This window comes from Saccopteryx leptura, chromosome 11, assembly GCF_036850995.1.
Source record: "Saccopteryx leptura isolate mSacLep1 chromosome 11, mSacLep1_pri_phased_curated, whole genome shotgun sequence".
NCBI lineage: Eukaryota > Metazoa > Chordata > Mammalia > Chiroptera > Emballonuridae > Saccopteryx > Saccopteryx leptura.
In genome coordinates, this window is record NC_089513.1 from 64,537,583 (window position 1) to 64,549,635 (window position 12,053).

Below are 12,053 nucleotides of genomic sequence, written 5' to 3' on the forward strand. Positions count from 1 at the left end.
TCAGCGATTTAGAAGATGAGATAAACAAAAGCACAGAAGCAAAAAGAAAAAAGGCTCAAAAAGTCTGAGGAAACTCAGACTCTGAGACAGGTCTGTGACAACATGAAGAGAAACATCAGCATCATAGGGATTCCTGAAGGAGAAGAGAATGAACAAGGGATAGAGAACCTGTTTGAAGAAATCACAGCTGAAAACTTTCTTAAATTGATGAAGGAAAAATTTGCACAAGTTCAAGAAACACAGAGAGTCCCATTAAAGAGGAACCCAAAGAGGCCTACAGCAAGACACATCATAATTAAAGTGCCAAAGTTAAGAGACAAAGAAAGAATACCAAAAGCTGCAAGAGAAAAGTAGTTAATTACCTACAAAGGAGCCCCCATAAGGATGACATTCAACAGAAACACTTGAGTCCAGAGGGACTGGCAAGAAATATTCAAAGTGATGCAAAGCAAGAATCTACAACCAAGACTTTTTATCCAGCAAGGTTATTGTTTAAAATTGAAGGAAAAATAAAAAGCTTCACAGACATATTTATTGCAGTATTGTTTACAGTGGCCAAGATCTGGAAACAGCCCAAATGTCCATCAGTGGAAGAGTGGACTTAAAAGCTGTGGTACATATACACAATGGAATACTATGCAGCCATTAAAAAGAAGAAAATCTTAACTTTAGTGATGGTATGGATGGACCTGCAGACTATTATGCTAAGTGAAATAAGCCAGGGAGAGAAAGACAAATATCATATGATCTCACTTATATGTGGAATCTAAGGAACAAAATGAACTGAGGAACCAAATAGAGGCAGAGACTGGGTCACAAGGACCAAAGGGACAGCTGTCAGAGGAAACTGGGATGAGGGGATGAGATCAGAGAAGGTGAAGGGATTAGTGAAATTATATACACATAACACAGAAATACAGATAGCAGGACAGCAGGTCCCAGAGGGAAGGGGGGGTGGAAGTTGGAGGGAGGGGGTGCAAAGGGGATATATGTAGGGGCATGAGGTAGGGGAGAAGGGTGTTGTATTCAGTGTGATGCTTGAATCCATGTTAGTGTAATATATTAAAACTTAAAAGTGAACAAAATAAACAATCAAAATAGAAGTAGACTCATAGATACAGACTAAGAGATGTTAGGGGCAGAGGTTGGAAGAATTGTTGAAAAGGGTGAAGGATTTAAAAAATATAAATTGGTATTTCAGAATAGTCACAGAGATATAAATTGCAGCCCAGAGAATATAGTCAATAATATCATAATAACTGTGTTGGGGGCCAGGTGGATACTTAAAATATCAGGGGGGTCACTCTGTAAAATACATGATTTTCTAACCACTCAGCTGTACCTCTGAAATTAATGCAAAATAATAATGAATGTAAAACATAATTGAAAAATAAAATATATTAAAAAAAGAACTGAGAGCAAATATATATATGAGAAGCCAAAGCAAAAAAATAAATTTAAAAAATTGTTTTCTTTTTAAAATTAAGATGACGTGACATCTGCATCATGGCAGCATGAGTTGTTTACTTTGTCTTTCCTTTTAAGTTACAAACCGTAAGACATCCATAGCTCCACAGAAGGCTCTCAGCACTGTATAGCAGGAGGCCTGAGAGAGCCTTTCATCTGTACAGCTGAGGGTGGGTGGAGTGTACCTCGTGGAGGCAGCATAGCCAGAGTAGCAGTGGTGGCAGAGCCCATGACCAGAGGCTTCAGGAGCCAAAGCAGTGCTCGTGACACCTATATCCCTCCCCACTGTGGTTACTATAACCTTGGCCCTCCCAACAGTAAGGGCTGCACCCAAGACCCCAGTACCCGTGGCAGCAGTAGTGGTACCTGTGACCTAAGGCTATAGTCACCATGATAGTGCCCAAGACCAGAAGCTCCAGGAATACCAGTAGCACATACAACCCAGATGTTGCCCTGCTCCATGGTGGCTGTGACTGACAATGGTTTTCCCCATGGCAGGGGATGCACTCAAGACCCTGGTGCCCACAAAAGCAGCAATGGTTCCCATAACCAGAACCTCCAGGAATGGTAGTGGCACCCAATACCTGAGGCTCTAGGAATAACAATGGCAGCCCAGTGACACTAAGAGCAGCAAGGCACCAGCAACCTTGGAGGCACAAGGTGTAACAGCAAAGTCACTGGGTCACCACTGGCAAAGGCAGCAGAGGATAGAATGTGCTAGCTCTCAAAATAACTAGAGGCAACTCAGAAAGGTGTTTGTTACTTCAAATGCACCAGCAGAGGACAAATTCATTAAGCACAATGAAAAATTATAATAACACAGTATCACAAAAAGAAAATGAGAATTTTTCAGAAACTAAAAGTCATGGGAGACAGTGATCTAACTGACTGGGAGTTCAAAATATGTTTTAGAGAAACTCAATGAACTGCAAGAAAATTCAAGGAGGCAGTTCAATGAGCTCAGGAATAAAACTAATGTACAGAAGGAGTACTTTTACCAAAGAGATTAAAACTCTAAAAAAGAACCAAAGAGAAATTCAGGAGCTGAAATTCTCAATAAATGAGATTAAGAATGCATTAAAAGCACTGGAAATAGGATAGACTATGGAAAAGAGAATTAGTGAGCTCAAAGGTAGAATTCTAGAAATGTCTGGTGAGAAAAGAGCAAGAACTAAGGCTAAAAAATTGAAGAAAATCGGCCCTGGCCGGTTGGCTCGGTGGTGGAGCGTCGGCCTGGAGTGTGGAGGTCCCTGGTTCGATTCCCAGACAGGGCGCACAGGGGAGGTACCCATCTGCTTCTCTACCCCTCCCCCTCTCCTTCCTCTCTGTCTCTCTCTTGCCCTCCCGCAGCTGAGGCTCCATTGGAGTGGGGTTTGCCCGGGCGCTGGGGATGGCTCTGTGGCCTCTGCCTCAGGCGCTAGAATGGCTCAGGTTGCAACAGAGCGAGGCCCTGGATGGGCAGAGCATCGCCCCCTGGTGGGCGTGCCGGGTGGATCCCGGTCAGGCACATGAGGGAGTCTGTCTGACTGCCTCCCTGTTTCCAACTTAAGAAAAAAGAAGAAAAATGTTGCACACCTAAAACTTATGTAGTGATATAAACCAATATTACCTCTATAAAAAAATAAAATTAAGACTTATTTTTAAGCACTTTTTTTTTGTTTGTTTGTTTGTTTTTTATCTGGAGCTGGAAACGGGGAGAGACAGTCAGACAGACTCCCGCATGTGCCCGACCAGGATCCACCCGGCGCGCCCACCAGGGGCTACGCTCTGCCCACCAGGGGGCGATGCTCTGACCCTCCGGGGCGTCGCTCTGCCAGGATCAGAGCCACTCTAGCGCCTGGGGCAGAGGCCAAGGAGCCATCCCCAGCGCCCAGGCCATCTTTGCTCCAATGGAGCCTTGGCTGCGGGAGGGGAAGAGAGAGACAGAGAGGAAGGAGGGGGGGGGTGGAGAAGCAAATGGGCGCTTCTCCTATGTGCCCTGGCCGGGAATCGAACCCGGGTCCCCCACACGCCAGGCCGTCGCTCTACCGCTGAGCCAACCGGCCAGGGCCTAAGCACTTTTAAGTTTACAGCAAAATTAAGGAAAAGGTATGGAGACTTCCCATATATTCTTTGCTTCAACAAATGCATAGCTTCCCTTATTGCCAACATCCCCCAGGGAGTGGTACATTTGTTACCTACTCTTACACAGTAGTATCTCGGCTCCTTAGTTCACATGACAGTTCACTTTAGATGTTGTACCTTCTCTGGGTTTGGACAAGTGTATTATACATGTATCCGTTTTTCTAATATCATAGAATATTTTCAGTACCCTAAAAATTCTGTGCTCTGCCTATTTATCCTTTCCCCCTCCTCTAATCCCTGATAACCGCTGGTCTTTTTGCTACATTGCCTTTTCTAGAATGTTGTATAGTTGAAATTCTACTGTAAGTAGCATTTTCAGATTGGCTTTTTCACTTAGTAATATGCTTGTAAGTTTCCTTATTTCTTTTCATTGAATGATAGCTCATTTATTTTTAGTCCTGAATAGTATTTCATAATCTGAAGGTACCAGACTTTGTCAAGCTATTCGCCTACAGAAAGACATCTTGGCTGCTTCCAAGTTTTGGTAATTATGAATGAAGTAATATAAACCTCTGTATGTAATGTAACTTCTCAGTTCCTTTGGGTAAATACCAAAAAGCATGATTGCTGGATTATACATTAAGGATATGTTTAGTTTTGTAAGAAACTACCAAGCAGTATGACTGTATCATTTTGCATTTCCACCAACAGTGAGAGAGAGTTCCTGTTGTTTCACACCCTCACCAGTATTTGTTGTCAGTGTTGCTGACTTTGGCCATTCTAGTAGGTACATAGTGGTATACCATTGTTTTAATTTGCATCTCCCTGATGACATATGATGTGGAGCATATTTCCATATGCTTATTTGCCATCTGTATATCTCCTTTGATGATGTATCTTTAGGGCCTTTGACCCATTTTTTAGTCAGGTAGTTTATTTCCTTATTGTTGAGTTTTAAGAGTTCTTTGTATATGTTGAACACCAAGTTCTTTACCAGATATGACTTTTGCAAATATTTTCTCCCAGCCTGTGGCTTTTCTTCTCATTTTCTTTACAATGCTCTTTTCCAAAAAGGAGTTTTTGATGTCAATGGTGTCCAGCTTATCCATTTTCTCTTTTATGAATCTTATCTTTTGTATTGTATCTAAAACAGTTACTGCATACCCAAAGTCTTCCCAAAGTCCTCTAGGTTTTCTACTGTGTTACCTCCTAGTTTTCTAGTTTTGTGTTTTACATTTAGGTCTTGATAAGTTTTGAGTTAATTTTTGTAAGGGTATATGGTCTAGATTCATTTTTTTGAATGCAAATATTCAGTTGTTACAATGCCATTTGTCAAAAAAGCTATCTTTGCTCTATTGTATAGCCTTTTCTCCTTTGTCATACAAAAATGATTTTAGAGGACAAAGACTATTTTCATGAACTTGGTGTGGGCAAAGATTTCTTAAATAGAATACAAAAACCATTAACCCTAAAGAAAGTTTTTGATAAAGTATACTATATTAAGTTTAGGGACTTCCCTTTTCATCAAAAGACACTATAAGAGCGTTGAAAAAAAAAGCCACAAAATTGAAGATATTTTTCATATATATATGAAAAATACATATTTTTCTAAAGACTCATGGTCTAGATTATTTAAAAACAGAAACAAATATAAGGTGATGAAAAATTATTTGACTTTGGGTGATGGGTATACAACACAACAGTTCAAATGCCATAGAAATGTTTACCTGAAACCTATGTACTCTTATTGATCAATATCACCCTGTTAAAGTTAATTTTCTAAATAAAATTTTTTAAAAAACAAAAATGTTCCTGCAAATCATGCGGAAAGGTTCATCCAATGGAAATAATAGGCAAAAGAATCAAAAAGTCAATTCCCACAAAAATATATGCAAATGGCCAGTATACCCAGAAAAAGCTGCATAACTTCATTAGCCATTAAAACCCCAATACAGCTGTATTTCATGTTAGCAAAATAGCTGAACTGAAAAGGCACAAGTTCACAATGTAGAGCACATGGAAGTGGAAGCTGGTACAACCACTTTGGAAAACAGGCAGAATGTGCTAATTCCAAACATTTTCATACCTGTGACCCAGCAATTCAACTTCTAGGTCCATGCCCCACAGAAATGTGTACCTATATACAGTAGGAACCATGTGGCAGAATCTTTATAGTATCCTTACTGGTAATACTCTCAAACTGGAAAACCACCCAAGTGTCAATCAACAGTACAGTGGATACATAAACATTGTTATTACCTTCACACAATGAAGTACTATGTGGCAATGAGAATGACCACAGTACCACAACATGGATAACATTGATTGGGAGAAGTCCACAAAACATTACAATGAATGATTCCATTTAAAGAAATGAAATATATATATTTTTAAAAACAGGCAAAAGTATCAGATGCTGTTAAAAGTTCATTTACTCTCAATGGGGTGTAGTGACTGGAAAAGGCTCAGGGAGGCTTCTGGAGTAATTCTTTTTCTGATGATTACAAGGTTGTCTTCAATTTGTCAAGATTCATTCATATTTATATTCTGTGCACTTTTCTGAGTATGGGCATGTAACTTAAATAAAATTTCCCCCAAAGTATGTATGTTTTTGCAAGTGAACAATTAAAGAAATGTATCTGAGAATAATAGGTTTTATAGATCTGAGAATGGTGAGCAAATGAGCAGACATTGGAGACATTTGCATGACCTAGCTATGCGTCACTACATATGTCTTCCTTCTTAGCCAGCCCAGTGACACCCTTTCCACTTCCCATCCCACCTTCAGACCTCAAGCCTGTCCATCCAGCATGCTTTCCTGTGAGGCTGAGACGGACAGGACCTCAGGCCCAGGGCTTGCTGGTTCCTGTCTCAGGGCTCAATTTATAGGCTGAAGCAAGTGGCATCTTTCTCATTAACAAATAAGGACAAGTGGATTAAAAAGCTGTGGTACATAGACACAATGGAATACTATGTGGCCATGAAAAAGAAGGAAATCTTACCTTTTGCAACAACATGGTTGGGCCTGGAAACTATTATGTTAAGTGAAATAAGCCAGGCAGAGAAAGAAAAATATCATGTAACCTCACTCATTCAAGGAATCCAATGAACAATGTGAACGGAGGAACGGAATAGAGGCACAGGCGGGATCAAAGGGACCAGAGGGACAGCAGTCAGAGAAAAAAGGGATGAGAGGATGGGATCAGAGAAGGGGGAGAGATTAGTGAAAGTATATATACATAGCACAGCGTTATAGAGAGCAGAAAAGCAAATCCTGGAAGGAAGGGGGGGGAAGCGTTGGGGGTAGGGGGGCAAAGGGGATGTTGAGGGGAACACGGAGGTGGGGGAATGTATTTGGCACGACACTTGAATCTATGTAAACACAATAAATTAAAATTAATTAAAAAATCAAATAAGGAAACTGAGGTGTAGTGTAACTTGACCAAGGTCACAGACTTGTTAGTTACAAAATATGCTCAAATATACCTCAGGGAAATTGATACCCAGTGTTTCATTCCAATTTTGAGGGTTTCAAGGAGGAATCCGTGATTCTATAATCTCTGTGCATCGCACCCACTGTAGCATCTAAATCAGCCCTCTGCCCCTGCTCTCCCCCTGGTGGAACCTTTTCCTCCGGTCCTTGTGCAATGGCAGTGGGCTGCCACTAGGGGGCCTCAGAGTGGGCTCAGAGGTTGGGGGAGGGGCACGCAGGAGAGGCATTGTGCAGTGGCCACACCTGGACCAGGGCCGGCTTCCTCAAGGCCAGCGAGCCCAGACTAATGCCGCAACTTTATTCCTTCCCCAGGTCCTTCTGACCCACTCGTGCTGCAATGAAGATCGCAGTGATTGGGCAGAGCCTCTTTGGCCAGGAAGTTTACAGTCACCTTCGGAAAGAAGGCCATGAGGTTGTAGGCGTGTTCACCATCCCAGACAAAAATGGGAAGGCAGACCCCCTGGGTGAGTGCGTGGCCTAGGAGTAAGGAAATGGGGTGTCCAAGAAGGCAGGTAGCAGCAGCTGGGAGCAGAAGCCTTCAGGATCTTGTGGTGGGGCTGTGGGTGTCCCTGGTTGATGGCGGCCACAATGGTCCACTTTGAATCCTGCTCGCTTGTCAATCTGCTGCCCAGCTTTTCTGGAGACTCCTTCACCACCTAGTCAGGGGGTGAGGTGAAGAGACATGGAAGCGCTCCACCTGCTGCCAGGGCCGTGTCCTCTACTCCAGGTTTCTCTGACCCGAGGACTCAGGGCCAGAAAGGGATGCATGGCAGGAGTCACTATGCCTCCGCCACCGGAAGGGCCTGATACACAGAGGGCTGAGCCCTACCCTGGGAGTTTCTGTTTAGAGGGATGAAAGGGGGTCTGAGGATCTCAGGTGATGCTCATGCCCTTGGGTCTAGGAGGAGCACAACTTGAGAATCACTGGCTGAGATGGGGACCTCAGTGTCATGGCAAGATGCAAGGGCCTCAGCTCAGATTCACAGACTCTCCAGGGACACTCATGGGTCCTTCTGTGGGGCTGACCAGGCACAAGGCTTTGGTTCCTAAGGAGAAGTTGAGTCTCCCCAGACAGTAGAGCAAGCTGACCCCAGGCTCAGCTCCAGCACTTCTCCAGAGTCAGCCAGGCCTTGTTCCTAGACCTGATCCCACTGTTATCCATGACCCAGCTCCCAGCCACTAAGCAACCTCTGACACCAGCCCCTGAGCCTGGACCTAGACCGAGCCAGGCTGGGGCTGTTACTTGACCTTACCTCAGATGTCCTGCAGAAGTATTCCCTGGGTCACAGTGGGAACAGCTTTTGCAAACTCAGTCCAATCTGTTCTCACTGATACTACCCTCACTCAACATCCCTGAATGCCAGGGCACAGGAATGGAAGGGGCTAGAAAGTGGGTCAGGTCCCCTCAGGGGCCTGACATCAGGAGCGCTAAACGAGAGTCAAGCACAGGGAAGTGCCCTATGGTGCTAAAGAGGAACAGGCCAAAGAGAACTTGAAGGTGCTGGCATAGTGACTGCAGGGGGCCCCTGCCACCTGTAAGGCTGGGGGAAAACAAGGGGAGGAGCTGTAACTGCTAAAGCCTGGAACCGGGGTTGTAATTCCTACCCATACAGAGCGTGTGTGAGCCATGGGCACTGGTAACGGCAGGAAGAGGGGTGTGAGGACAGGGACTGGGACCTTGGAATGCAGACACCAGCAGGAGGGGTTGTGTGCACTGAGGCTGCTTCTGCAGATTTTGGAAAGACAGCGAGTGGACTTAGCTGCCCCTCTGGGGTGAAGAAGTGAGGCTGCAGTGACACTCACAAGACAAGAGCTCTTAGAAAGGAGCAGGCTCTTCCCCCCTCCCTCTCTCCCTCCAGCCTGTCAGGGTCCCTCCAGCTTTTGCAGGATGCAGGGTCCTAGACCCCACCACAGAGAGAGGAGAAGGGTGGAGAAACAGTAACTTGGTGATGGGCCCGGTGAGGCCTTGGGGAGTGACGTGAGAGCAAGAGGTCAGCTGCCACTGCTCGGGGTCAGGCAGGAGTGAGGGAGAGGGCGGGGCTCGGACGGCACGTCTTGGTGGTCAGCAGAAGTCAGTCCAGGCAGAGCAGTTCCTGCAAACTCACCCTCGGTTGGTGCTGTACCCTCTGTGCTGCCGGCGGAGCCCAGCTGGGCAGTGGGGAAGGTTGAAAGGGACGGGCTTGGGGAGAAGATGCAGGAGTCACACTGCTGGGAAGGCAGAGGTAGCCATGTGTGGGTTGGTGGGAAAAGGGGCAGATTTATCACTCACTGTCCCACAGGCCTGGAAGCTGAGAAGGATGGCGTGCCAGTGTTTAAGTTCCCTCGCTGGAGAGAGAAGGGGCAGGCTCTGCCTGACGTGGTGGCAAAGTACCGGGCTCTGGGTGCCGAGCTCAACGTCCTGCCCTTCTGCAGCCAGTTCATCCCCATGGAAGTCATCAATGCCCCGCGGCACGGCTCCATCATCTACCACCCGAGTCTGCTCCCCCGGCACCGAGGAGCCTCAGCCATCAACTGGTGAGGTGGCAAGAACACCCCGTCTGCCCGAATCATCACCCTCCCCTGGCCTGGAGCTTTCCTCTGGGGCTGCAGAGCAGGCGTCATGCAGGGGTCTGCCCTGTGCTGCCAGAGGACATCCACACCCTGGGGTGGGGAAGCGTTGTCAGTCAGCAGGAAGGCTCCCGAGAACTGGGCATAGGCATCGTTAAGCACTCTGAAGTCCCACTGTAAACTGCAAAGTGGGTAGTTGCTGTTCCCATCTTGCTGTGGGGACTCGCAAACAGTGTGTCAAGGCGCTTGCCAGAGGCCTCACCCAGGAGGCTGCCAGGGCCACCAAGCCCAGCGATGTGCCCAGAGGTCTGCTCTAACCTCTACCTGCTGCCATACTTTCAGTAGCACCCCACTTAGAAAGAGGTAGAGATGGATGATGCACAGCACGGAGAAGACAATGAACGGGGTGTGTCTCGTGGGTGGAACTGTTTCAATGAGCAGTCAGGGTGGGGAGACATCTGAACTGGGCAGAGATAGTGGATTTGCATTCAGACGGGTCTGGCTGGAATTCAGGCACCAAGATCTCCAGCCACATCCCTTCACTTCTCTGGATCCGTCTCCTTGCCTGTAAAGGGGGCAGGAATGCCTCTTACACCAGTGGGAAGATAAAGTTATGTGAGGCAGGCCAGGCTTTTGTCATATTACTTGGCACATGGTTGGTGTCAATAAACACCCTTTTCCTTCTTCCCAGTCTGCTCAGAGCAGGTATCAATCCTCAGGGGCTGACGTGACAGGAGGGTGTGCTGGAGTATGGCAGGGGCCATAAAGGCTGCCCCCAGGGCCTCCTTCTCTGTGCTCCTTCCTGCTGGACTCCAGGTTTCATTCTTCTGCTCCTTAGGACCCTAATTCATGGAGATAAAAAAGGGGGGTTTACCGTCTTCTGGGCAGACGATGGCCTGGACACTGGGGACCTTCTGCTCCAGAAGGAGTGTGAGATCCTCCCGGACGACACCGTGAGCACTTTGTATAACCGCTTCCTCTTCCCTGAAGGCATCAAAGGGATGGTAAGTAGGCTGGCAGCTGGCTTTGCCACATGTACCCACAGGGCTGTTGGTCCCAGACAACGTTTCTAGGCCCAGCCTGCCCCTGGGATCTGTTTCCCCAATTCCAGGATTCTGGGGGGAGAGAGCTCTCATTTCACGTTTTCAAAAAGGCAGGATTAGAACATAAAATATATTGGATTAAGCAGGACTCATACTTACAACTCACAGAACCCAACTAAGAAGCCCTAGACAAAAGGGGGAAATGTTTAGCTCATTTAATAGAGAAGAGTAAAGGCAGGGATAACGTCAAGCAAGGCTGAATCCAGAGGCTTAAGCCATGTCACTAGGATTCTATTTTTCTCTTTTCTTCACACTGATTCTTTCTCTGTTGAGCTTCTTTCTTAGGTTGCTTGCCTTTAAATGAGAGGAAAGATAGTCACTGGTAGCTCAAGGCTTACACGTCTGGGTTAAAGAGAAAGAGAAATCCTTCTCCTAGAATTGATGAATGAAAAATCAGAGAAAACTGCGATTGGCCAATTTGGGGGTCATGTGATCACCCTGAACCTATCACTGGCCAGAATGATGGAGTACTCTGATTGGCTAGCCTCTGACTGGCTGTGGCCTGTTAGAGAAGAAAAATTCCTCTAGTTTAGTCTTGTGGACTGAATTTTCTGCCCCTTAGAGGCTTCTGTTAGCAGTAGAAGACACAAGAATGACTGATATCAGAGACACTTGTGCTTGGCATAGTAGGCAGACGACCATGGGACCTGACTCCAAAGGGTTGGTGTGTGTGCTGGGCTGCTGATGGTGCAGCAGGAGGAGCGAGCCAGGAATGGCCAAAGGCAGACACATTACTGCTTCTCAGCTGCCAGCAGCAGCAGGAGAGACAGGAGGTGGCCTCCAAGAGGAGGTCTTTTGCTATTTGGAAGTAGCAATCAGCATAACAATGATGTGAAAATGTTCACTGCTGCCGGCCTGTCAGCTGCCCCTTGCCCTCAGCTGGTCTGGTCTACTGCCTTCTTGTATTTTTCAGGCGAGCTAATTAGACTCTTTGTATTCTCTCCCATGCAAAGTCAAGTCGCTGGAGATTTGATGAAACAGAGAAATAGGAAACCATTAAAATATCCTTTAAGGCTGCAGTGTCCCATAGGGAAGCCGTTAGTCACATGCAGCTATAAATTAAATCAATTTTAATTAAAAATCGAGTTCCTGAGTCTCAGTAGCTGCATGTCCAGTCCCTAGGAACTACACATGGCTGATGGCCACCATACACTGAACTGGGCAGTACAGGTGTAGAAGGTGCTCATCACCACAGAACATCCCATGGGGCACTCCTGCTTTTGACATCTTACTCTACCTTCACTTCTCAGTGTCCTTGTCTCTGGGGGCTCTCCCCCGCAGCCCCTTCCTCACAGTGAGCCCAGGCTTCTTGACTTCCCTCCGCCCCCACCATGATTCCTTCTCCCACAATCTTCCTCTTTCCTTTAACAGAGAAACTG

The 12,053-nt window shown here is 46.2% G+C and overlaps 1 protein-coding gene across 1 annotated transcript in view; it reads left to right on the top strand.

Annotated features, from left to right (window-relative positions):
• ALDH1L1 (aldehyde dehydrogenase 1 family member L1) overlaps positions 1 to 12,053 on the top strand; it is an 87,173-nt gene that overhangs the window by 27,995 nt on the left and 47,125 nt on the right. Inside the window, exons 2-4 of the mRNA XM_066353561.1 lie at positions 7,337 to 7,488; positions 9,304 to 9,538; positions 10,410 to 10,575. Of these exons, the coding sequence (XP_066209658.1) occupies positions 7,362 to 7,488; positions 9,304 to 9,538; positions 10,410 to 10,575 (528 nt within the window). The 5' untranslated portion in view covers positions 7,337 to 7,361. The remainder of the gene's footprint in view (positions 1 to 7,336; positions 7,489 to 9,303; positions 9,539 to 10,409; positions 10,576 to 12,053) is intronic.